The sequence below is a fragment of the Lytechinus pictus genome, chromosome 15 (genome assembly GCF_037042905.1).
Source record: "Lytechinus pictus isolate F3 Inbred chromosome 15, Lp3.0, whole genome shotgun sequence".
Taxonomy (NCBI): Eukaryota; Metazoa; Echinodermata; class Echinoidea; order Temnopleuroida; family Toxopneustidae; genus Lytechinus; species Lytechinus pictus.
In genome coordinates, this window is record NC_087259.1 from 8,491,523 (window position 1) to 8,519,348 (window position 27,826).

Here is a 27,826-nt window from a genome sequence, read left to right on the forward strand (position 1 = left end):
ATTGAATGTCAAACAGGGTCTGTAGGTACAGACTAACCTGCCGCGGCAGCGTTGCGAGACTGACTGTTCCGGTATCTTCACACTACGCATGCGCAGTGTATTGATACAAACTTTCAACCAATCATCGGGCGAGCAGTTGCGCTTCATCGTATCTCTTCCTCGATCACGGCACTAACACTTTAAAAACCAAAATTGTTTTGTTGGGTTTTTTTTTCAATTTAAAATCATTACAATCTATTGTTACTCGTTCAAACGAGAATTGATATAGTAGTCACATGGCGAACAACATGCCATAATGATCGCCAAGGGATTAGCGAAATGTTTAAAAAGCCCCCTGGTGGTTTCATGACTTAGATCGAATTTGAAGTATGGTCGAAAGCTTTTATGTTTGGCAACCAGGAATAATGGCAAAAGTGTAAAATCACAACACTCTCAATCTCGGAAGCATAAATTAAGAAATGCTCTTGTTTAGAAAACGATAATCTATTGAATAGAGTATACTAACGTACCACTCGGTGCCATGGTACACGCTTTTCGTGAAAGGGGAATCAAGACAAGTTTAGCTCGTTAAAGAAATTGCATGAAAAGATTTTCACGGCGAGATGCAAAATCACCAAGGGGGCCACCGTGGGAAACAAACCGCGAGAAGAATGGGTTTACGACGAGACTGCATCCCCGAGAAGGTCGTGTGGACCTTCTTCAATAGCCTTCGGATTTGCACCCACTGCTTTCCGAGGACTATTTAAATGCGCCTGGGTCGAATCGAGACCCAGAATCCGTCTGGGTTTGGGATGTGATTGATTTGAGGATATTGTGAGGATTTTTGTTTTTCGAAATAAAAAGGAAGCTCGGTTGTGGCTCAAGATTCGTCAGAACCATTAAGAGTCTGTTAAGCTCCCACAAAGGGAGTCGCCTCACCAAGCTTCCCCGGATTCTTGTGTAAGTACAGTTGCATCAACGATCCTTTAATTCTTCCTTATAGTAGATAATTACCAGTAAATACAGAGGGAATGCCTACTTTATGTGAAAAAAAAGGATCTGGAAGATTGATCAAAGGTGTAAAAAAAAATTTAAAGAAAAGATGAAGATTTAAGTAGTTTGGTGTTCGTTGATTTTTGTTTTAATTCTAGAATGTTGCAAAACATTATTACTAAAATTCAACATAATTTAGATTAAAGTGATACCAATAAGAATTGTTTGTCCGCGTATATTGATATTGGAAGTTTAAATCATTATTTTAGAGAAATAAAACAATTTCTGTAATCTTAGGAAGGGGTTATCTTTTCCTCATTGAGGTTTCATTCCAAAAGCGGATAAACGTACATTTATTTGATTTTTTATGCATCATTCATGAAATTGCTTTTTTGGTAAATTGTTTTTTTTTAGCTCCTCATGTCTGTATTATGTATCATTTGAGTTGTATAAAAAAAAAAAAAGAGAGTTAAAGCTTAAACGGTACAATATTGATACATCGCTGTCTATCATATGAACCTGTTTACCGTATGGACGTTATATAGTATTTTTTAACAGTTTAAACAAGTGTTTAAAATCTTAAACAACAAAGCTTGATTTTTGATTCTCAATAAATTAAGCATGATTGTTTAAACTCTAAACAACTACTGTTTTTATGCTTTTACTGTATACAATGATGCCATATTTAGTCATTGATTATATTTATTGTTTATATCTTTGGTTAATAGGTAAAGTTGATAAAATAATGGTATTTCTCGGGGTTTTTTGTGACACCCTGTATAACGACATCTCTTTATGCATATTTGTTTCAATTACCTAGCTTACCTCATAACGTCTTCGGTAGACGTAATAGGATAACCCTTCGACGTTTCATACGGTAAAGATGGCCTGTCGTTCCCGGGTGGCCGTGGTCATCGGCGTATTGGTACTCCTGTTCGACTTCTCGGCCGTCCACGCCATGGATTTCTTCTCCCAATTCGATGGCATGTTCGATGACCCTTTCTTGCTCAACTTTCAAAGTAAGTAACATATCCACCAAAGTCATTGATTACGAATACATTTAGTAATCTGGCCCGTTACCATAAAATGAATATCGTCATTCTTATTTTTCTTCACAGTTCATTAATACTGTCTTGAAATCATTAATTGTACTAAATATTCTCTATTATCATCATAATTATCTGTTTTTCGCGTTCATTAATACAATTAACATTAAAAAAAATCTAAATCCGTGGCTGTTGCAAGTAAATTTAATTTGCATGGTGATTGTGTTGGCGACACGGTTAAGATGATCATCATCATCTTGTTTTTCATCACCATAGTAATCTTTACCATCATTATCATCATCACCACCACCGCCCCCTTTATCGATATCATCATCATTATAGTCACCATTTCATCATCATCATCATCATTATCGTCATCACTTTAACATTTGTTGGTCACCAACTCACCATAGCAAAAATTATTATCATCAACATAATCACCAACGTCATAATCATCATCATCACCACCACCGTCATAATTATCATTATCACTTTAACATTTTGTTGATCATTAACATAATCACCAACGTCATAATCCTCGTCATCATCATCAACACCATCACCAATATCATCATCATCACAACTATCACAACCATCATCGTAATCATCATCATCATCATCATCATCACTTTAACATTTTGTTGATCACCATAGTATTCATAATCATCGTTAACATAATCACAAGCGTCATAATCATCATCATCGTCAACATCCTCATCATTATCATCACCATCACCAATATCATCATCACCATCAGCATAATCATCATCATCATCACTTTAACATTTTGTTGATCACCATAGTATTCATAATCATCATTAACATAATCACCACCGTCATAATCATCATCACCATCACTGATATCATCATCATCCTCATCATCATTACATCATCACCATTACTGCCCCCGATATTTACGACCACTGTTAAATATTTGGGACTATCTACCGACGTAAATTCTCAGTTTTTCTATATATACGAAAACAGAAATCATATCTAATCAAGGCCTTTAACATATATTATTTCGCATTTGTCAGAGAAAAAAATGAAAAGCAAAATGTTTCCGATCATATCAATCTTTCAGATCGTTCGACTTGCGGGCGTCGTTCCATTGCGTCGACGATGTCACGTCCGACCGGGTCGTCGAGTGAAGGGGCGGGGTACGAGGTTGTAGCCGGCGAGTATCCATGGCAGGTAGCCCTCTATCAAGGCAAAATGAAGAAATGCAGTGCCGTGCTCATACACGAACAGTGGTTGCTGACCGCTGCAAGTTGCGTGTAAGTTTTTTTTTCATTATTATTGTTTGGTAATATGGTTGTTTGGTTGTTTAATTGGCTTGGAATGCTACCCCTCTTTCAATAAGATATGCTTCCAGTATCATCGGTTTCAAATCTTTACTTAGTCCTTTTTATTTCCTCAATTATTAATTTATCTATTTCCTTGATTATTATTATCATCATTATTGTTATTATTATATTATATTTATATATTCATTCATTTATTTACTTATTTATTTATGTTTTCATTTATTTATCTATCTATTTGCCCAGGGTAACCACTTCGGTTATAGCTGACTTGTACATCTGAATATCTTTATCATTATTTTTTTATCATATCTTAATATATTTATTTCCTTTTGTTTAACCCTACTCGATCATGCACAATTTGACGGATACATCAGTTTTAATCAAGCTACTAAGAGAATGGCATGCATTATAGCTAAACATATTTACATAATTTATTCCACAACCAAATACACGCATTCCCTATCACTGTCGTACAGATGTGCGGCTTGTATGGGGGCCATGGACCTTTTAACATATTGAACACCAAGAAATACAAGGAGAAAAAGAAAGAAAAGGGTTAAACATGAAGTTATTGTATGAATATTATGTCCAAAATCTATCACAAAATTAAATTTTTCTTCAACAAAAAAGTCAAATTCTCTATTTTCTAGTTTGCTTCGCTCGCAAGTTTTTAGCAATTTTGCCCCATATGTCATGTCTGCCCCCCCCCTCAAAAAATTTTGTCCATTATGCTGCAGTTCCCTCTCTAGTTGGGATCATGTCGAAAGGTTGAACATTGCCACCATGGTTATTATTCCAAACGATGTCTTCTCGCTAGACTCGCTTACTGCTTATTGCTTGTCATTTTCATTCACTGACCAAACAAGGTACTTGAACTTTGCAACTATCTTCATAATGACTTTCTTATTTTAGAGTGCGCCCCTTGATCGATATATTTTCTCATTTTCTTTTGTTTTGAAGTGGCGTAAGTCATTTGTCAGTATGTTTTCCTTTGGACCTTTTGCACTTTGGTCATGACGAAAAGGGGTGGTTTTCAAGCGCAAAACTGTTTAAAGACTATTTCAATCATGATAATCAATGCACTGCAGGAATACGAAAATTTCACATCCGTCCGCAAGAATAATTGCAATGAAGATTTCATATGAAACATGTTTCCTTGTCATCAATGGTCCTCACTGACTTTATATTTCTTCAGAATTCAAAGCATTTAATTTAAGATCAGCCTGATAGATGCCGGCTTCAATGCGTGCGAAATATTAAGACACAATAAATAGTATTGGTGGAAGTACATGTCCCTGGGGAAATACATAACGTTGCATGATTACGACAAGTACATAGTTTTTTTCTTCTTTATTTCAGTTGAAAGCTGCCTCCCAATATTCAAATCTTAAATCATTTAAAGCAGAGACCCATATTTTGATGAAGAAAATTGTATTATTGGTTAAATTGGGGCATAGGTTTCATGTACAGAGTATAAGAATGACTTCAGTCTATGTGGAAGGTGTATAGTGAAGCAAGACGTATAGTCCAGCGGACCAACTGACGAAATACACACTAAGTTTACTGTAGCATACGAAGATCTGGTATAATATTAAAAAAAGTATTCAATCCTTTTTATCATTTAATCGTCGATCTCAGATCATACTTGAAGGAATCTTACATGGTGATCGCAGGAGCTACTTCACTGCTCATCGACGTTGACGATGCGGACGACGATGACGGCAGTCGACACATGCAGATGAGAATGACGTCGGAAATCTACATACATCCCCAATACGACGCTCGGCGAATGAAGGCCGACATTGCACTCCTCAAAGTCAAGATCCCATTCGAACTCAATGACTACGTCAGTGTGATTTGTTTGCCAAGTCCCAAGATGCATCGCGACTTCCGCCCGGGTTCAAAAGCTGAGATTGCAGGGTGGGGTCCTTTGCCCCCCGACACTGGTAATTTTAATACACTACAGATTTATATTCTATAATGTTTATACTTCTTAGTAAACATTTCTGTAGTTGTATACAGAAAAAAATTGGTAAATGATTTTACTTCCTTTTAAATGATGGTATGTTAATATCCATTGTTCAATATGCCTATAAAATCTATTAAATATAATGTTCGTTGATTTGCTGAAAATATGCATTATTCTTTTAAATGATGTTTGGAAATTTTAGTTACAGTATCAGCAATATAGGCCTATACTTTTTATATAATTATACCGGTATGCTGTAATGTGAAAATAATTCAATAGTAACGAATTAAAAAAATTAAGTGTGATACAGATACATGTCATCACATTGGCTGTTATTGACCACGATAATTCTAAAAAGACGATATGGCGGACATTTAATATAAGCTCATATAGGCCTAGATCATCAATGTAATTCATTGATTTATCGTTACCTGGAAAAAAGACTCCATTTTGAAGAAAAAAATAAGCCGGTCTGTCGATGTTTGAATATCAATTTACCTCCCTTAAAACCAAATCAAGACAAATTTTTTCCTGTTTCAAAGAGCGGCCTGGAATGTGCCCTAGATCCACAGATGACATCCTCGACGAATGCGACGTTGAGGTGTGCGAAACGGACGTCGACTGCTCAGAAGGAGAGAAATGTTGCCGTAACGGCTGTGACGTCATGACGTGTACCCAGGCTTTACGTAAGTTGACCAATTTCTACTGTATCATTTTCTTCTTTATCCTTAATTTTTGGACTAACATTAATTGAAATCATGCGATACTTACAAATAATTTGTATTTTTCATTTTATTCAGATAATAATTGCAGTCTCCTACTTTCATTAATTACATACCTTTTTTAAGAAAAAGTTTATCATTGATAAAAGCAAACAAACAATAAATCATCCTTATTAAAAAATGTCGGTTAGTTACTTGTGAATAAATCTATGTATGTCATTTAAATGCTATGAAAATGTATCTTCATTTAAGTTACGATACGAATGCAAACCTATGTTGGATTTATCCGAATTACTCTCCATTTATTTCCACCGTTTAATCCACATTACAATGGATCTTCATTCTCAAACCACTGAAAGCATGTTTGAAAATTATTTTAGTTCAGTACGGTTATTATCCGATTATATTTCAATTATTTATTTCGTAGTAATAATATATTGAAAATTGAAAGAAAAAACGAATTTTTCAATGCCCCTCGTTTCGCTCAATTTCTCCGACAGCTCCCAAACCGGCACCACGCCCATCACTGGTCCGATGATTCAAACTCCCTCCCCCCCCCCCCCCCCCCCATTAAAGGGATGGTCCGGGCTGAAAATATTTATATTTAAATAACAGAGCAAAATACTGAAAATTTCATCTAAATCGGATAACAAATAACGAAGTTATTGCATTTTTAAGTTTACCAATATTTTGTGAAAACAGTTATATGCACATCGTCATGAATATTCATTAGGTGGCCCGATGATGTCACATCCCCACTTTCTTTTTTCTTATGTTATTACATGAAATCATAAATGTTTCATTTTTTCATTCATGTGTACATGATGTGTCTCTATTATGATGAAATAAGTTGTGCCAGTAAATAACTAATGCAATGAATCAGTTGTCAATCCAATTGTTTTAGTTCTTTGTAGAAAATTTTTGAATAAACCTAATTTCATATAATCAAATACAAAAGAACGAGTGGGGATATGACATCATCTGTCCACCTAATGAATATTCTTGAAGACATGCCTAGAACTGTTTCACCGGAATAATTCAAATCTTTAAAATTCAATAACCCATACCATGACAACGCTCCCAAAATGATGCTCTCCGCTGGGTATAAATCCCCCAAAATGCTAAATAATATTGTTTACCAATTATTTAAATTGGGTAAATTTATTATTGAGGTACATTTCAAATATGTGTTTTATTATACTAATATGTTAGCCATTTAAGAAAAAGGGACCATTTTCAGTCACCCTCGTTTCATTCCGTTTCTCCCGCAGCTCCCAGACCGGGACCACGCCCTGGTGTCCTCATGGGTGCGATGATACCCCTCATCAACCACACCCTATGCACCCAAGCCATGATGGGTCCGCTCCCTAAGGGGGTGCTTTGTGCTGGGCCTACCCCCCTGGACCATGACGATGGGGGCAATGGGATGGCGGAAGAAGGGGGCTTATTGGCTCTGATTAAACGGAAGAGAGAAATGAAGAACAGGGTGAGATATATTTCAAAATGACAATGAAAATCCATATTTGATTGTTTGAAGCAAATATCTGATATAGAAATACTCCGAAAATAAGTTTTTCATGTAAGAAATTCAACAAGATGACAGCTTTGTAGATATAATTTTGACCAGTAAAATGTTTCAAAATGACTTTTCGAAGGTACCATTTGCAAATCAGTTATCATAGGGTGTCTAAATCTGGCAAATTCATTTATGATAAGACAAACGGCCCTCAAAGTACATTTACAGGGAAACGCCGACATAATTTGTTGTTCATCATTTTGCATTCGTTTGTTGCTGTTACTTAACTTCTTTTTTTTTCAATGATAGGGGTGTAACAAAATATAATAGTTTGATTTTTATTTGCACAAGGTTTGCCATAGACACACCAATTGGAATAGCCGTACATTTTATTATTTGCCTATCGTTTATGATATTTTGTGACTTATACTACATCAAATGAACTAAAAAAAGTAATTTTTGTCCAGTGGCATTTCATAGATATACAATAAAATTATCTTTATCTTTCTCTTCTTTTTTAACATACATTTATTTATTCATACTTTTAAGAATGTTTAATTCTTTATTTTAGGAAATGATGATAAAAGTTTCTAGTAATTTGTTCGTATTGATGATACCCATTTGCAACTGTTATATCATTATTGTTGTTGATTTTTGTTTATAATTGATTTGTATTTCTGTATTTTTCATTTGTATGTTGAAAAAAAAATGGATTTAGAAATGAAATAAGCTAATAAATTTTTAAAAAGTCATATTCAAAATACTTTTTTTGAAATACAACTATTGAGTCCATGGCTAGACACTGCCCCTCTTCCCTTCACCCATATATGTTCTTCACTTCATCTATCGATTATGTTGATATTTTACGTGAAGGGGCGAGTAAATGACGACAACAGCGATGAAGACCACGACGATGACGGCCGACAGGGTTCATTTGGCAATATCGACTGGGTGGAAAAGATGTATGATGTCATGGAGCGCGTGGACGAATCGGATGGCGGTGTCGATGACTACGGGAGACGACGAGCCGGGGCGTGGTCGATCGGGATGATGGGTGACGTCATGCGATCACGGATGATGAATGATGACGACAACGACGACGATGGTGGTGGGATGGAGGATGATGTGATGATGGAAGGGATAGATGGCGAAATCGACATCGATGTCGAAAGAGCTATGATGGATGATGAAATGGAAGGGGGAATGGAAGATAAGATGAATGAAGATACGATGAAGAAGAAAGAAGATATGATGATGGCGATGATGAAGAAGAATTGCAAGGTGGGAGTTGAGTGACTATTCTAGCTTTTTATTTTTTTGCTATTTTATATCTTCTCTTGATTTATGTTTTTCTCTTGTTATATATTTTTTTATTTTTATGTCAGCGCTTGTTTAATACATTCTCTTGTTTTGTGTCTCATCTTGTTTAATACCTTCGTTTATTTTATGCTTTCTCTTGTGTCATATCTTCATTTGTTTTCTCTCTTCTCTTGTTTAATATCTTTTCTTGTTTTATATCTCCTCTTGTTTAATATCTTTTCTTGTTTTATATCTCCTCTTGTTTAATACCTTCTCTTGTTTAATGTCTTCTCTTGTTTGATACTTTTTCTTGTTTTATGTTTCCTCTTGTAGTCTTGTTTAATGCTTTTTCTTGTTTTATGACTTCTCTTGTTTAATATATTTTCTTGTTTTACATCTCCTCTTGTTTAATACCTTCTTGTTTTATTTCTTGTCTTGTTTTATAACTTCTGCTGCTTAATACTTTCTCAGGTTTTCGGATTATCTTGTTTAATAGCATTTCTTGTTTTATGTCTTCATAAGCAGTACTTACAGTTCAATTTATAACCATAGGAATACATTTCTCCATGGAGCTAATAGCTCCATGATTTCTCAGACTCTGCTAATTTCCTGTAACACCTCTTTTCTTGCTTTCAATTATATTGGCAGGGTGATTTGGGCAGTCCGCTGGTGGCCGAGTTGGAGGGGCAGTGGTACCTGTTAGGGGTGACCACCCTCCCCTCTGGGTGTCTTTTCGGGTCTTCCCCGGGTCTGTTCACACACGTCTTCAATCTTCGGGAATGGATCCGACCAATCTTCAACGACAAAGAACCAAGACGAAGTAAGGGGAATTCCATCATTCCTTCTCATCTGAAAATTTCTTGAACTTCCATTTCCTTTGAAACATGGGATGGATTTCCATTCTTTTCCAGGGTCGATGTAACGTAGCAGTGTCAAAATAAGAAAGCCCTTTGTAATATCACTGAATATGACACAAGGGGTCGTTTAATAAAGCTGTTCGTAAGTTAAGGGTGACTTTAAGAACGACTGGTGATCGTTTCTTGTGGTATATATCATTCACCATTATATATTATTTGGTAATTATTTAGCGCTTAAGAAAGGATCACCAGTCGTTCTTAAAGTCGCTCTTAACTGATGAACAGCTTTATGAGCCCCCCCCCCCATGTATCCGTTTAATAAAAAATACAATTATGATAACTGTGCTATTATAGTAAGTACAATGGTAACTTGATTGTGATTGGCTGGTGAGCCCTGTTGCCATGGTAGCTGTCATGATGACAAAGATACCATAGTAACTCTTTCTGATACGGATCACACGAATTAGTTCACGATGACTTATGATATCACGATGCAATATTTCACGACACTAAAAACGTCTCAAAGTCTCATAACCTGGAGCGTTGTGGCCCAGTGGATTAGTCTTCGGACTTTGAAACAGAGGGTCGTGGGTTCGAATCCCAGCCATGGCGTAATTTCCTTCGGCAAGAAACTGATCCACAATGTGCTGCACTCAACCCAGGTGAGGTAAATGGGTACCGGTAGGAAGTAATTCCTTAAAAAGCTGTGTTCGCTATGAACGCCTAGCTTATAGCCGGGTAATATAGGAGCGCCTTGAGCACCTAACAAGGTGGATATGTGCGCAAAATAAATACCCTATATTATTATTATTATTATAACCTGACGCCCGTAGCACAAAGCTTAGCAATCATCGTAGAACGTATTCTTACGATTGATTCCATTGACTACAATGTACAATCAATCGTAAAAAAATCAAGCGTATGATTGCGCTAACCTTTGTGTTACGGGACCCTGATATATATATATACATGTATATATATATATATATATATATATATGGTGTCCTGCGTCATCTTTTGAGTTGGCCTCATCACAATGGCCCGAATTCACAAAAAACCTTGCTCCTGGTTTTTGGTGGTTTAAACCCCCTCCTGGTTTAAACCCCGAGCTGGGTTTTTCATTTGCGTTTCACAAAGGAGGTTTAAACCCCGAGGGGGTTTAAATGCGTCATAAAACGTCATGAAACGTCATATTTTTTAGTCAGCTCCGAGATGTGGTTTAAAAAAATTAAACCATGGTTTATCTTTACGAGCATGCGCACTTGGGAAGTTTCTGAAAAATCCGCGAAGTGAAGAGAACTTTCTTTGCCGTCTGGGATGTGTCAAGTGGTCTTCTTGATCAGAAATTCGTAAGTATTCTTCTTTGAATTCGTAAAATAAATTCCCGCTGTACTTCTCTGGAATATATTGATTCGTTTTATGCAGTTTTATGAAATTGATAGTGTTGTTTTTCATGATTGCGAACGAGGTTTTGGTATTGACAAGTCCAGACGATGCACTTTATCGTCGCGTGTGTATTGCCACAGTCCCATCGGTGCATTTAAGTGTTGGGATATTTTGACGCTGTGGTTGTTGAACGAATTTGAAGGTGCGCAGCTCAGCCGCGGGCCGGGCTTAATATTTGTTTTTAAGAGCTTCACAAGGATATTATATTATGGTGCCTTCTATATCTTCATTTGTAAATGTCAAGATGAAAATATAACCCTAGATCAATATAATTTTGTACTATTTGGTGCATTTTAGAGAGAAAGAATTTTGTTTTCAATTTGCCTGGCTAAATTGCATTTCAAAATTCTGGATCTGGATGTGTACACTGCTGGACCAATTGGTATGAATGCAGCGGGTGAGAGAGGGCACGGTGATATTTAGTCGTATCGTAGGTAGCTCTTTTCGATCTTTGACTTGAACACCTCTAGTGATGTGCTGTTCACTGTGTCAGGCATGTCAGGTGGGAGATGGTTCCAAGCCAGAGGGGTACTCACAAAAAAAAAAAAAAAAGTGGAGCCAACGCAGTTCAGCGGAACAACCAAAATACAGAGACTGAAATGAAGCTTTTGGTCTATTTCTAGACCTACCTTTCCTTTCGGCACAGGCCAATTTTTGAGGCTGTAGGAATTTCTCAGATTTTGGTCTAAAATCTTTTCACTTGCAAAATTCAAATGGAGAAAATATAGCCCCCCCCCCCATTTTTTTTTTAAAAAACCCATTAATTGTGAAAGGTATATTCGCACAAATTATTACAATATTTTTGTTTTTTTTATTATTCACCATGTTCACTATGAACGAGTTGCGTTTAAACGCAAGCCAATAAATCAATCGCAAGTCACAAATACGCGCTGTTGCGCATGATTTTAAGAGTTACGATTGATTGCAACTCTGTCTGCAACAGGCTCCTGTATTAAGTGATAAACCAATGACTGTTTTTTTTATATATGAAAAATTTACGTTTGTTTAAAACTTTGACCATTGTTTCACAGAATTACATCGACATCAGAGGAACCGTAGATCTATATCCATGGATTATCTCCATCTTCACAACCTTGAATTACTAAGAGGTATGATTAATTTGATTTACATTGTTTTAATTTGTTCAAAAGTGTTATTGAAATGATTTGATGAGACAACGAAAATGAAATCTTCAGACTGAAGAAATGAAATAACAACTCGAATGTAGTTTTTGTTAATCTCGGGAAGAAAATTAAGATTGCAGTAATTATGTTGGTAGATCAAATCTACATGCTCATGTCCAGTTTGGATTTGGAACGATTATAAAGATCACAAAATAAAAGAATTTAAAATAATATTCAACTCTTCTGCATACAGCTACCTTTGCCAAGACGTGGGCTACTTGATGCTAAAAATCCATCAGAATCTTACGAGGATGGGCCACTTCGAGATCGGTATCGACTGTCAAAAGAAACCGACATGTACGTCATCAATATGCTGGAAGTTGAATTGAAGAGGGACACACAGAAGAATGATCCACTTCCTGTTTATTTGCAGGCGTTGACAACTCTCCGTTTTTATGCAGTGGGTGAGTAATTGAATTTTTCATAAACAATTATTGAATGTTTCTTGGCACTGTTAAATCTATTTGACTGAGGTTGTTTCTATTAATTTTAGGACTCCAGATAAAGTTAATGACAATATCTAGAAATCAGAGAGGTAGCACATAAACAAATGTATCATTTAAGCAAACAGTCAAGTACCTATGAATTGCATACTTTAAAAATTCCAAAAGTACCACAGCAGGAGTGAGGCTCTGCTGTTACAACTGTTATGTCAGGTTAGAGTTATAAATGTTGCCATTAACCCATGGTAGAGCTTCATGAGGTTCACCAAATTTGTACACAAAATTTTTGAAATTTTGAGTAGAAAATTATTTATGCTAATTTATGCAAAATTTATTCATGCTAATTTATGCGAAATTCATAATCACAAAAAATGCTTCTGTATTTGTTGACCAATTTTGATTTTTTTTTCATCCATCTGGTAGAGCTACATGATAAGGGTCCCCAAATTTCCACACAGACTTGAAATTTTGACTAGAAAATTATTTGTTAATTTATGCAAAATTTATTCATAAATCACAAAAAATGCTTCTTCTATGTAATTTCTCTATTAATTTCAATTCTGTTTCCTCAATTTATGTCACAAATATAATTCACTAGTGTCAGCTTGGCTGAAATTAAAAATTAATGGTACGTTGTTCGGGTACTGTACAACCCAATTATTTTTTTAACTTTTAATCAAAAGATGTGCAAAACTTCAAGGTAAAAAGTCATAAAAGCATTGGGCAAAAAAAATTATTCAATAGTTGTTTTTGAAGTCAGCACTGCTGCTATATTGAATCGCATAATGATGGCGAGACTGCCAGAGGCGTTCCACTTGTTAAAATAAATTGGAGAAAATTGTCTGATATTTGTACAAGATGGATATTCATTGTTTAAAATCTATATGTGCTTCAATGAAATGTTTTAAAATTACCTCGAAACAATCACCTCACCCATCAACCATATGGTTTGTTTGATTTTACAGGATCATTTCAAAAGATGCATGATGATGAGGCAGCAATATCGCAGTCATCAATGTGTCGGATCATCAAAGATGTGTCGGAAGCTATACAATTCCTTTGACAAGAGAAGAAGTTGAAGCAACTCAGCGACAGTTCTACCAGTATTGTTAGATTTCCAGGAGTGAAAGGTGCAATTGATGGGACACATGTCTACATCAAGAGCCCAGGGGGGGGGGGAGGGGGATTGGGCCATATGCTTCCTATATACCCCATTCCAAATTCATGTGGAGAGGAATGCCTATAACAATGGCAAAAGTATTAAGAACATAGAAAAGCAGAGTTCATTCAAATTTATGAAGAATACTTTACTTCTTTATTTGTTAATAAATTGATTGGTATAACCCTGTGATTCCAGCAGCTTAGCTTCAGCAACCTCTCTTTCTTTATTCAAAACGTCAATTCATAGTTCATGCTCCTTCAAGCTCATATCGTGCTCTTTCAATCTCATATTGTGTTCTTTCACTCTCATCTTGTACTCTTTAAAGTCGAGATCATGCTTCTTCCATTGAACTTCAATTCTAACGGCATGCACTTCTACCAGCTCAAACACTTCTGACAGATGATTCTTTTTTCCTTGAGATGGGTAATTCAAATTCCATTTTGCAGAAGAAGGAAGGTTTGTAGTATTGCTGCAGGGTTAAAATTCAATATTGAAGTACCAGTACATAACATATAGTAACAGTGCAGTTTGTAAGAAACATACTATAAATCACGTTGTCAAAGATGTGTTGTTTAACGTACTAGTAACTCTCTACTTGATTGGTTCAGCTTCTGACACCAATGACATTGGGGAGTTCTCTGATTGTTCTCAGAACCATAAATTGAATTTTGGAAAACATTAAAGACTTACCCGGTAATTATAAAATTTCTTTAAAAACAGAAAATAATGCAATGCTTTCTTTTCAGAAGCATACAATATTCAGTGCACAGTTCATTGAATCGCTTGAATCTGGTAACATACATATATTGAAGCCCTTTTCATACTTCAAATGATTCACCCTCCCAGTTCAGTTATATAAATCCCTCTTCACCTCTAAATATCGTACTACATATCTGTAGTATATTCAGATTATTTTGTGTGTACCAGTGTATTGTGCATCCAATTAACATGATCTTGTAATTAAATGTACATGTACTTGATTTGGGGATCATGTTTAATTTGTTAAAGTATTTAACATCTATTTCAACTACATCTGATTTATGAGTCTGGTCAAAGAGATATTCTGGCAGAAAGGGTTAATGGAAAAAAAGGCATTGTAATTTTAATGGTACTAAATTACCTTGAAGAGGAATGTGATTTTGAAGAAGGTCCATCAGTCTGGGAACGTTTCCTTGATAACTCGGACAGAAATGAATTTGTAGAATTTGTCCTCGTGGTGAAAAAAATAGATGAACTTCTGTTCTTATGCTGGTTTATAAATTTCAACAATGTGTCTCATTCATCTCAGTTGGGAGGGTTTTATTATTTTGTTTCAAGGAAAGTGATGAATACTCTTGATCATGTAATTATATTATGATTTGGGATTTTTTTTTTTTGAGAGGTCCACTTTGTGAGATAGCTTTTATTCAAAATTAGCTTAAACTGGACATGGAGTTTTCATATTTGCAATCATTATTTGTGTATTAATTGCAACAAGCATAAAAAAGAAGAAAGAATGACCTTTCATTTTGTGAGGATGCAGTTCTTAATTTAAGAAATCTTTATTTCAATAGGTTATTAAATGTATTTTTGTTTCATAAAATATTTAAAAGATAAATGTTCTTTATACGGTTGATTTATTCAGATATGTCTTCAGTCAATGATGGATTTGAAGTTGGGGAGACAGGATGTTTGATTAGGTTTTATTTAAATTTCTTATACGCAAGAGTAGTTTTATTTATAATTATGTATTGCAATAAGGATTAAGAATGCAATTTTATAGTGCTTGCTTAAAAGGATTTTCACTAGTAGGAAAATTGTATTCTGCACTTTTATGATTTGTGATAAGTACCCCCTTTTATATATATATATATTTTATGGGGGGAGGATGTCAGATATATTGTCAGAAATATTCACCTAGAATGGGGAAATGAAATCGGAGTACATGCATTTGGTTGATTGGGTGGTGTAACTTGAGGCAGTGCTGGATTTGAAGTTGCCGTATTTCATGGTTGAGGGAAATAAGAAAGATGACTGTTTAATTATGTGGAATACTTGATATTTATATAGATTTTTAAAGAAATGCATAATTGATCTGAACAAACTTATTAACATAATTTGGTATGTATGAAAATGAATTCATTGGAGAATTACAAATTAATTTTAAAAAATCAATTTAAAAAATAAAATCTTTTTTTTTATTAATGTCAACACAGTTACAAAAAAAGGCGTGAAGGGAGTGAAGTCATAGTAGATGCACTGGCTTTGCTAGGTGTTATTGGAACTTGATCTGTACATGACCTGCAATGTTTTTTTTTTTTTGGGGGGGGGAGAAGCATTATTGTTTATTGGATTAATACATTACATGTACTGAGAATATTATATGCCTATAGAATATACACTCTAATGAATTTGACATTTGAAAATATTTCCATTATAAATTTATGCCAAGGTATTCTGTTGTACAATCATTAAAACAGGAAATAATTTTATGATTGAATATTGCAATTTTCATGATTTCTCTATGTACACCACCTTGAAATATTGAAATAAAAAAATAGATAACTTTCAAATATTTAAACTGCTTCGATGTAAGATAGATTTTATAGAGAAATGTGTGGGGGGAAGAGTTGGTTAAGAATGGTTGTGACCAAGAGCTCAATAACTTTTATTTTAGTTAGAATGCCAATTTGTAATGCCTATATTTCCATTTAAAAACATGTATTTCCAAAAGAGCAAGGGGGAGGAGGGGGCGACAGAGAGAAAAAGGTAGTAGGATGGTGTATGTGTTTGAGAGAAAGAAAGAAAATGAGCGGGAACAAGAGAAAGATTATGAGAACGTGAAAGAACACTTCATCAATTTATTTTCACTTCAATATTGTTTAACTATTGAAACAATTTTTGAATTGAAATGAGAAATAGAAATTCAAATTATTTATTTTAATAAAAATTATTTAGGAAATATATATGCTAAACCTTTAAAATATTTTGGGAATTAAATCAAATAATTCTACAACTACCCCATCCCAAAAAAAGGTTATCTTCCCAAAAAAGACCTAAACTATTTTAAGTAGGGATTTCCGCCCATGTTTCAGTGATCCACAAATATTTATTTCTATGCGTGCTAGACTTATGGGATGCACTTTTGATTACCATTAAAAAAATAAAGTCAAGATTTAGGGAATAAATCAGGGCGGTCTCAAGTTTAGGAAAGGAACATAAACAAATTGGAGGATAAAGTTTACTTCAGAAAAGAATTATGGGTAAATTTGGGGACGTGTTCTTTCTAGAATTTACATTTGAATTGAAATATTATATTTTTGACGATGGAACTAGATTCAAAGATTGTTTCGCAAGTTTGATTATGACGTAAAAATAGCTGATCGACAATCTTTGTTATGATTGTTGTTTTTATACTGAAAAAGCATTAGAAGATCCATGCCTTTAGATTGGTTGCCGGACGACTGTACGGGCATGCGCGTTGTTAACTCTCAGCTCAGCGATCGAGATCGTAGACATGCAAAATCAACAGCTGATTTTCGTATTAAATGCCGCTTACCACCAAAATGTAAGTATTATGAGGAAGTTATCTGATAAGATACTACTTATTTTTTAAACTGATGAAGTAATTATATTCATACTTCAAGTTTCATCGGGTAATCTTGATATTACATCTGGTTGTTGTCATTTCATTTTCAGCCGAATTAAATGTATTCAATGATTAAAAACTTGACATCGATGTCTATGGATGGGACTTAAATGAGATTATCGTCGACGCGCAGACGACCGCAGTGGTTGAGACAAATTTTCAATTTCTTGCATTTTGTGATATATCTAAAAATAGTGGATGTACAATACAATTCGACTCATCCAACAATGAATAAGTTTTTAATGTAATTTCATTTCATATAATCGATTAAGATAGCGAAAATCGGTAGTTTAAACCCCATACTTTGGATTTTCGAACCCCGTTTGCCATCGTCAACAAGGACCGTAGCAGACAACATATGCTCTACTGAGCATGCTCAGAACCATGGTTTAAAATTAAACCATGGTTTAAACCATGGTTTAATTTTAAACCATGGACTAAAGAAACCATCGTTGGTGAAACAGAGAGGGGGTTTAAACCCCCTCGGGGTTTAAACCGTGGACTAAAAAACCTAGGAGGGGGTTTAAACCCCCTCGGGGTTTAAACCTCCTTTGTGAATTCGGGCCAATATGTTTCATACTCACACCTCAAGAGCGTTTGGTACAAGTAAACTTGTCATCACATTATATATATATGTATGTATATAAACATTTCAAAAGATGAAATAATATTACAATCATGTACTGAATTGTATTCAAATAATAACATTTGGATTGAACATGCATATCCACATCAGAAGTCGCATTGTGATAAACAGACCACACGATTTCGCTCCACAATTACTTACTGAATTTACATTCAATGCTGTTCCATTGTGATATTTTTTTCATATTACACTTAAAGTATTACATATTTTTATTTCTTCTTCTCCTACTTTTTTTTTTTTTTGATAATAGAGAGTATGATGTGTACCGTGGGTGAATATTCGTGCGGGGATGGCTGGTGTATACCCGAACAGTATAGGTGTGATGGAAAGAGAGATTGCAAACTAGGAACAGATGAAGGGCAGTTCTGTGGTGAGTAACCCTTTGCCACCCGCCATGCACCCCTTCTTCCCATATTCACCTGTCTACCCCCTCTCCCCCTCACTCTCTCTCCCCCTCTGCCCTCAATTCATCACGCCCTCTCCTTTGTTTTTCTTTCTCTACCCTTTCTCGATCCTTGATACCCATTCTCTCTCGTTTTTTTTTCTTTCTCTCTCTCTCTCTCTTTTCCCTCTTCCCCTTCTCTTTCTCACTGTCTCTCCTTTTCTCTCTGATTTGTTTCTACATTGACTAATGATAGTACAAGTCACGAGTTCAAGCTCTTGTGGCAACATCATCTCCTGATGATTAATATCTAGACACAAATCCATTGATTTAAATTATGTCCTTATAATGTCAAGTTGTAATAAGAGTGTAAACATTTATGTCTCTTTTTCAGAGGGAGCAACGAAAGGCTTCAACGTCTATCTCGACCACCATCTCAACCGGTCCACGGTCGCCAAGCCGTTCCCGGTGACGTCATTCGCCCAATGTGCTCGCGCTTGCTTGACCTCACCATTCATGTGCCCCGGGTTCGACGCCGTTCTCACGCCCATTCAGGCCGACTTCCCACCCATCGTTCCTAAAGGTTCAGCCGACAGCGATGATGACGATGATGACGATGACGACGACGACGACGATGGAACCTGGTGGAAAGATGTAACATACGATGCGGAGGATGAAAGCGGGGAAGAGTTACCGATGATGATGGAGGGGATGACGATTATGTGCTTCCTAGCGAATTCGTCGTCGACCGTCGTCAGCAACGGGAACGACACGGCGATCATTAGACGTCTTAAGATGGCTATGATGGAAAAGGGTCCCTTGGTTAAGCCCGTCCCGTTGCACTTCAAGCTTCCAAGACATGTTCCTTTAGCAGGTAGAATCTTACGCGACAGTCACACCAACGAATCTAACTCAAGATCGATCAAACCTATAACGTTATTTCGAATTGCATATCGTCGTTCGATTTGCAGTCTTTCGTTGGTGCAACTGTGGCAGCAGGGAGTTTTTGCGTTGCGACGCAGAGCGCTTTTTAAGAACATAGAGATTGTATTGTCAAATACCCTTCGTGACAATGAGCAACTAAGAAGCCTTTATCGAAAATTGGTGAATCAATACAGCAGTTTCGTCCTTGGCGCTGGAAAAACGACATAGTTCCATTTTTTTATTAGCTCCGAAACCTAGGACGAAACTGCTTCCCGGTTTATCAATTTTCGACAAAGACCTGTCAGCTGTCCATTGTCATTATTTGACTGGCATTTTCCATCCATCTTCTGTGTTATTGAATTCGTTTTGCGTCACGGCGCGAAAATCTCTAATATCTCCGGGGGAAACGCCTCATAAAATGATCATACCATCGATATTTACAAAGAAATGTCTACGCCGATTTTATTACCAATTAGATGTAATGGACATAGGTCTTGTTCCATTAAGACCTATGTAGCACGTTGCTCCGGTCTGATCTTCAACTCACTATCGTCTCATCTCATGATAATTTTGTTATTGACTATTGTAACTACCAAAGCTAGTAAGAGCCTAGTCTAGATATGGACCTTAGTAGTTACATTTTTGTAAAAACCTTAACTCATTCATCCCTCAAAGTTTACGCACACGGTCTTTTGACTTCCTTTCACTAACTAATAAATAACTAATAACGTCCAGCTCTAGTGAGAGCCTTGTTACTGTGGTAGATACAATAATGACAATGTTGCCATATTTGTAAGTCTTTATTAAACAGGGCGCTGAACTTCAGTGTGAACCAACAATTAGCAAAATCTTGCTGACGTTGAATTTAATGATAATTCCTTCAGAAGATGTATTTTAAAAAGTTTAAGATATCGAGGTTTGTCTTTTTGCGTTTCCTTTTTAATCTATGATTATCTTGCTCTCTGGCTGGTTCTATCTGTCAACGATTAGGCTTACATTGGCCCTGATCCATATGTGTTACCATTAACCCTCCGAATTCAAGTTCAAGTTCAAAGAAACATATCTGGTGGTAAATTAGTTTGAAACGAAGTTAGGTTAGTTTTCTGAAAGTGTGGCCTATCTATTTCTGGCCTTACATTTCTAAATTCTGACACAAAAAAAGAATATACGAGTATTTTATGATTTGGGTGGATTTAATCATGAAGATATATCACGCTACGTGAACTCTATTGTTTGATTTTGTTCTTTGTAGCACTCTTCTCTCCGACCACGAATCTGTACCTCAACAGGGGACTCATCGTCTCTCCATCCTACATCCTTGGTAAAGACATCGCCCCGGTTCTAGAAGACAATTCGTTCGTCATACGCTTCCTCAAGAAGCTTCTCATGGAGGACCTTGTCCGAGGAGATAGCCTCTTATGCTTCTTGGGTCATCCTCATCGGGCTGTCCTCCAGGAGATGAAGGAGGCGGTGATGATGATGCGCAAAAAGGCGAAGAATATGATGAGGATGAGGATGGAGAATGAGGAACGAGGTGGGGGCAAAGATGGAGTGATGGAAGGATTCTTGATGAGGGTGAGGGGGATGAGAATGCATCTGGAAGAGATGGCGAGGAATTTCACCCTGGTGATGACCAGCATGAAGGCGGACTGTGATATGATGGACATTAAAAAGGGTCTGGTGATGAAGATCCAAAATATGATTGGGAACGCATCTTGTGAGATGCAGGGAGAAGACGGGGGAAGGGGACCGATGAAGGGTGGAGACAAGAAGGTGATGCCGGTGGTGATGGTTGTTTCGGAGATGATGAATGAACTGCAGGAGCTGATGCCGGATCTACTCATGAAGAACATTTATCCCGATCGAGATGGGATGGAAATGATGAAGATGATTGCGAAGACGCAGATTGTGGATGGTGATAAGATGATGATGGGGAGGGGGAGCATGATTGGGGATCCCTGGGGCATGCTGGGTCACGATGACGTCATATCCGCCTTCCTGACGGACAGGATGGAGGTGATGAAGCTGGACCCAGAGATCCTTTTCAAGAATTACAATTCTAGTGGACTAATGATGATGATGAAGAAGATGATGATGATGGTCACACACGCACTGGCATCGGGTAGGTGCAAGGAAGGAAACGTGACGTCGGGTGACCTGCAGGAGTCTGAAGAACTCTTGATGCCTGCTATGGATCCTGATATGGGTTTTGACGACGTGACCTCGACAGACGCTCCAGGTGCGATGAAGCTGGACATTCTCGGGAAGAGACCCAAGTTACGGCATCTGAAATGGTCCATCGCACAGTCTCCTCTTCAAGTCAACACCGTCAGCTTCAAGGTCCTGGACGCGAGAGGACCGATGCCCGGAGACAACAACATGGGCAGGGACTTCGGAATGATTTCCTCGAGAGGACTCGGAGGACTTGGCATTGAGAAAGACGTGATTGTGAGTAGCATGATGAGGAGGGTGGCCATGATAGACCAGAAGTCCATGGGTAAAGATTGGAGCATGGATGAAGACATGGAAGGAATGCCGGACGAAATGGCTTCTCCAAGTAGCGAGATAGGGCGAGATGCAACTGACTCGGACCTGTCAACCACAGATACCGAAGAGGTTGCGATTGACGAAGTTCTTCCAGGAAACATCGAAGACGGTATCTTCTGGAGGATCGTCGAAGCTCTAGTTGATATGACCTCCAAACTGGAAACAGGCCCCGATTCCAACCTCATTTACCTTATCGAGGCCATGCGGATGGGTGAAATCGACAAAGAAGCTTTCATCGCCGGCGTTGGACCTGCTGTCTTCCGTCGCGTCTACGCTCGCGTGATGATGAAGTTGAAAATGCTTGATGCCCCTGGTCGGGCTTACCCCTTGGCCGCTCTCCATCGGGGAAAAACCTTCAGCATACCTGGGTCATTGACCGAGGTCGAGCAGTTTACGACCAACGAGACCAACCATGGCATCGTCATGGAATATAAATCAGGTATTGATTAGCCTCTTATCCCATTACTGGGGCCATTTCATAAAGCTGTTCGTAAGTTAAGAGTGACTTTAAGCACGACTTATGATCCTTTATTTGTGGTAAATGATATTCACCATTAAATGTTCATTGATGTTATTTAGTGCTTAAGAAAGGATCACCAGTCGCTCTTAAAGTCCCTCTTGAATTACGAACAGCTTTATGAAACACCCACCAGATAACTTACCATTCATAGAAGCCCGGTGACGTCGCCTCGTGGGTCCGGCTGCTACCGCATCAACATTCATGGTAGCATTATTATCAATGACAATTAGCGATTGTAACGTCGCTTACCAGCTAAACAAAATAAAGCTTTCAATGAAATGTTGCCATATGGTAGAGTTACAATCAATGCTATATTTTTGTAGAACTAGGCAGAGTAGAACTGAAACTATCACCTATTATAGAGGACTTACGAAGATATTTTATTGATTTGATTCAAAAGATGTTTAAAGCGGGCTTAAACGATTGATGGGGTAAAACTCTTGATCAGAAACCAGGGGAGCTTTAGATGAATGGATTTATCGGACATTATATCGTATCAGTGCTTCTCAGTCAATCAACATCGAGGAAAGTTGTCAGCTTTGGCAACTTGTCAGATAGCAGATGATGATGAAACGCTCCCATGGGAAGCGTGTCATGAAAGGTTTGCAGTGACGGGTGCTTTAAGCTACGACAAATCATTGCATCTTCTAGGACCCGTTGCATAAAAGTTACTTTTGTGGTAACTTTACCATTCAATGGTGACTTCCCTGAGATCAGATTGGCTGCTGTGCTTTGTTGCTATGGTAGTTACCAAAATAGTAACTTTTATGCAACGGGGCCCCAAGGGCAAAATCACTGACAAAGGTTCTCACGAATCGCTTCTGAAATGTACAAAAATATTGACAATTATCTCAAGCTAAGAACATGTGCATACAATTTTTGATTTTATTCATAGATGATGTTGATGTGTCAACATTTGTCGATATTTCTCCCTATTCATGGTCTGATATCGTCAAGTAAAACAAGGCAAATTATCATTAAAAAAACTTTTTCTTAACAGTACTGTGCAACTAAAATGTGATTTATATATTCGTGAGTTATAATCATTGTGCGTTTTTTGTGTATGATATGCGCACCGATTACGTAATTATGACTCTAACCTTTCCTCCTTTTTTTATTGAAGGATGGTCGTGCAATAAGAGGATCACCAAGACCATGGGGGTTCTGACGTCACCAAACTTTCCCATGGCGTATCCTAGCAACGTACGGTGTAACTCATTAATCTCGGCACCACCCGGTTACGTGGTCATTCTCTTTGTTGTGCGCTTCAAACTCCCTTGGAGTCCTTCCTGTCTCCAAGACAGTCTAACGGTGATTGATTTTTATTGGACTTATTTTCCTTTTAACATCTACGAAATGATCGAATAGAAAGTAATTTAGTTCAACACGTATTTAAGAAGAGTCATAACGAATGTAGCCGTACCTTTATTTAATATAGTTCATTGAGTTTTATTAATAAGATACTAAAAGAGACCCTAAAATTATTATTAATTCAAACATAAGAAACAAAGACTTCGAAGGGATTTATTATTTGCCTTCAAAGAACTACCCCTGAGATTATGGTAGAGAGCGAAGCAAACGAACAATTAAATCGACATCTGGGTGAATTATGTAAAATTTTCTCTTAGATAAGTTACGTAAAAATCAGAATGGTCAGACATTCAAGGAATTTTATGAAAAGTGTCACGTTGAAAAGTACTTAAATTGTATTTGGGTACTCCAGCCCAGTCCTACCGCTACCACAGTCGAGCTTTATATAATAACTAATTGATGTTGTTATCTAATTCAAACAGGTATTTGACGAGATGTCCCCGCAGAACTGGGTCAAGCTGGGTCAGGGGTCATTCTGCGGGACCATGATACCTCACGTCTTCCGGTCAACAGGCCAAAATCTCCTGGTGAAATTCATGTCTGACGTCAACCCTGTTGAACACAGTGGCATGGGATTCAAGATCATGTACGCGTTTCAACAAGGTACCTGACTTTTTCGGTTTCACACAAAGTCATGTTAAAGGTCAAGTCCACCTCAGAAAAATGTTGATTTGAATCAATAGAGAAAAATCAGACAAGCACAATGCTGAAAATTTCATCAAAATCGGATGGAAAATAAGAAAGTTATGGCGTTTCAAAATTTCGCTTATTTTAACAAAATAGTTATATGAACGAGCCAGTTACATCCAAATGAGAGAGTCGATGATGTCACTCACTCACTATTTCTTTTGTTTTTTATTGTTTGAATTATACAATATTTCAATTTTTACGAATTTGATGATTAGGACCTCCTTGCCTGAAGCACAAAATGTTAAAATGTGTTCATGGAGGAATGAAACTTCATTTCACATGACAATAACGAAAAAATCAAAATATATCATATTTCATATAATAAAATACAAAAGAAATAGTGAGCGAGTGATGTCATCAGTTCCCTCATTTGCATACCGACCGAGATGTGCATATAACTGTTTTGTGAAAAGAAGCGAAACTTTAAAATGTCGTAACTTTCTTATTTTACATCCGATTTTGATAAAATGTTCAGTGTTATGCTTGTTGATTTTTTTTCTTTTTATTCAAATCAAGTTTTTGTTGGGGTGGACTTGTCCTTTAATATAGCTATAAACACAAATTCATATTAGGATCGGATTAGGGGGCTGATGTATACTCCCAGAAGATAGGAAATATACCAAGGAGATGCGATTGATCCGATCAACCTCAACTATATGGAAATCCATCAATGTCATATCTTTTTCTCCAGGAAATTTGTTTATGTCCTTTGTAAACAAAGAGGAGCACACTGAGTTTCCAAGAAAACGGTGAATGCATACGAATACACATTGCACAAAAAGAGCCTCCTCCGTCAGTCAAAAACTTAAGTGATAGTTCTTCCCCACTTTGGCAAAATGAATGCATTTCCTAGAATCAGTGTTAGAGGGCGAATCATATGCATATACATTTTAATCAGTTATATCAAATTACAAAATATTGTGAATGGGTTTGGTCGAAAGAATTGTTTTTGCCTTCTTGTTGCAATTAGGTGTGTGACACCTAAATGGAATGATTATATTAATTCTTGAAATGGCGCCAAGCGCTGTGAGAGAGACATTGGTGAGGGCTATGTCTGTGACTAATGAAATTAAATGGAAAAACGAATTGTCATAATTAAGAGGGAAATCAATAATTATAAAATGTGTTCTTTCTTCGAATCGCTTGATCAAGTTTTTACTTGCCCATGTTCGTTTCCCCCCAGAAGATATACACAAGGCAAGTAAAACGTTACTGCTCTAAGTTGATTGTTGAAAACAATTTTAGAGATGTATTAATTAAGGAAGTCTCTATGATAATCTGGGGGAAATGCATCCAAAAAGGACCCCAGCCCGCCCCCACCCTTGATCATTTTGAGGGGGAATGTCTATAACTGCCGGCTTTCTTTCTGTCTCATGTAACCCACTTCATTGGCGTTGACTCTAAAACTTCTCTCCTTTGAAATTTCAATCGGGACACTTCTTCTGAAACCCCATGCAGTGACCTACCAAGGGGGTCTCTTTGGGACTGCTTCCGGGTCAGACGGGATGGGAGCCGACCGCTACGGCGGCGACGACGAGACCAGGATCGACGTCATGAAAACCAAACTGAAGGGCATGAAGATCTCTCTGGGCGTGATCAGCGGCGTCTTCCTCCTCCTCCTCCTCGTCGGATTCATCGCTATCAACTACCACACAAAACAATTGAAGACGGAAGAACAGAAAGATGCCTACGATACCAAATTGTAGGTGTTTTGCTCGCTGTCTTCGTGGTAGAATGAAGAAAGCCCCGCCACTGAATAGAAAAGTGTATCAAAAATCAGGCAGTGTTAGTCATTCCAATGATTGGTTTTGTTTTTATATCAATTACGGTAATTCAATACACATTATTTCATTAGAGTAATATTATTGTGAACACTTTGCGTACACTCTCAAGCAGTGAAGAGGAAATTGCGCACAAATTATTGAGCGCCGATCATTGAAATTACGTTTTACTTTATAATACACTTAAAATATATAAAGAATAATGCTGAATGTTTATCATACTTTATCATACTTTTTATAAATAAGTATTTATTGGAAATGTAACAACACAATCAACTCAAAGTTACTAATAAAATCAAGAGAATTACGACCATACGTAAAAATGAGCGTGTTTACAGTGCGTAAAGAGTGTAGACAGATAATGTAAAAATAAAAAATCAAACCTCCATTAACGACAATGAGCAGAAAGTTTAATATTTTATGTAGCGATGTTTTCTTTGTTTTGTTTGGCAATCAATCATAATTAAGTATTGTGCCACAAATTATAGAGATCAATTCTTAATTTCTAAATAATTTCTTTTTTATTTACTTTTATGTAGTGATATACAATTATAGTCATCACTGGTGAAGGAATAATCCCAAGCTCGGTGCTGTTATTTTTATATTTACAGAGTATGTGAAGCATAGATTTTGTATACCTAGTATAAGCCTTCATTTTGTCGCTGTATGAAGTATTTTCATTTCCGTTTGTATATTAAAGTTTTTCTATCATTTTCAAATCAACTGCAAATGTTTATCATATGACATTTGACACAAGAAATTGCTATCTTTCCATATTAGGTTATACGAAGAATACCATGCTTAAAAGGAAATCTAACTATAAGTACACCCTTCATCATATACATTCTTATACACTGTATTCGCCTACGTAGAGTTGTCTATTTCGGTTTTTTTTTTCAGAAGTTCAATATCTTTTGATATCTTTGTCAAAGTATAATGGCTGTATTTTACACAAATATCACAATAATAACATTATGTATATATTTCTTGTTTACGCCCAAGTAAATTACGTTGCAACATTTAACTGTTTGTATTATGTAAATGGCCATATATGTTTTCTTCTCCAATACATATTTTTATTGTGATATGTATTCACATTATGTGTTTTTATCATTAATAAACCAACCAATCAATCAACCGACTGACATTGTAGTTGTAAGGGAAAGACGCATATGTGAATGATAATTATTTTGTTGGCTAGAGGTTCGTTCTATTTCGTTAATCAAATTGGAAGATCGCAAAACAGAGCAGAAGAAAAGGGTAAAGAAAATGGAGAAAAAGATGGAACTACAGTATTGAAGATAAATTGATTTAGAGAGAGGGAGAAAGGCAGAGAAGAGGGAGTGTGGGTGTGTGCGGTTATGTATGTTTGTGAGAGTGAGGAAAAGAAGAGAGAGAAAGATTGAGCTATAGA

At 36.7% G+C, this 27,826-nt stretch overlaps 1 protein-coding gene and 1 long non-coding RNA gene across 2 annotated transcripts; both read left to right on the top strand.

The window, feature by feature from the left end:
• The first annotated feature begins 726 nt into the window (after nucleotides 1–726).
• LOC129277708 (uncharacterized) lies at nucleotides 727–27,557 on the top strand. Its single transcript, XM_064110524.1, has 14 exons — nucleotides 727–939; nucleotides 1,793–1,991; nucleotides 3,103–3,295; nucleotides 4,964–5,271; nucleotides 5,837–5,980; nucleotides 7,288–7,502; nucleotides 8,406–8,813; nucleotides 9,480–9,651; nucleotides 18,448–18,567; nucleotides 18,974–19,453; nucleotides 20,756–22,489; nucleotides 23,694–23,881; nucleotides 24,364–24,544; nucleotides 26,090–27,557. Exons 2-14 carry the CDS (start codon nucleotides 1,856–1,858, stop codon nucleotides 26,335–26,337), a joined length of 4,527 nt encoding a protein of 1,508 aa, XP_063966594.1. The 5' UTR covers nucleotides 727–939; nucleotides 1,793–1,855; the 3' UTR covers nucleotides 26,338–27,557.
• LOC129260859 (uncharacterized) lies at nucleotides 10,947–16,402 on the top strand. The gene is made up of 4 exons (XR_010295870.1): nucleotides 10,947–11,037; nucleotides 12,166–12,243; nucleotides 12,512–12,722; nucleotides 13,727–16,402. It is a non-coding gene; the product is annotated as an uncharacterized LOC129260859 (long non-coding RNA).
• Nucleotides 27,558–27,826: the final 269 nt, after the last annotated feature.

Excerpts from the sequence above, each read along its gene's own strand:
- LOC129277708 (XM_064110524.1), top strand. The coding sequence starts at position 1,856 with ATGGCCTGTCGTTCCCGGGTGGCCGTGGTCATCGGCGTATTGGTACTC. Across the intron at positions 5,981-7,287 it reads GACGTGTACCCAGGCTTTAC|CTCCCAGACCGGGACCACGC; the intron begins GTAAGTTGACCA and ends TTTCTCCCGCAG. Across the intron at positions 8,814-9,479 it reads TGATGAAGAAGAATTGCAAG|GGTGATTTGGGCAGTCCGCT; the intron begins GTGGGAGTTGAG and ends TTATATTGGCAG.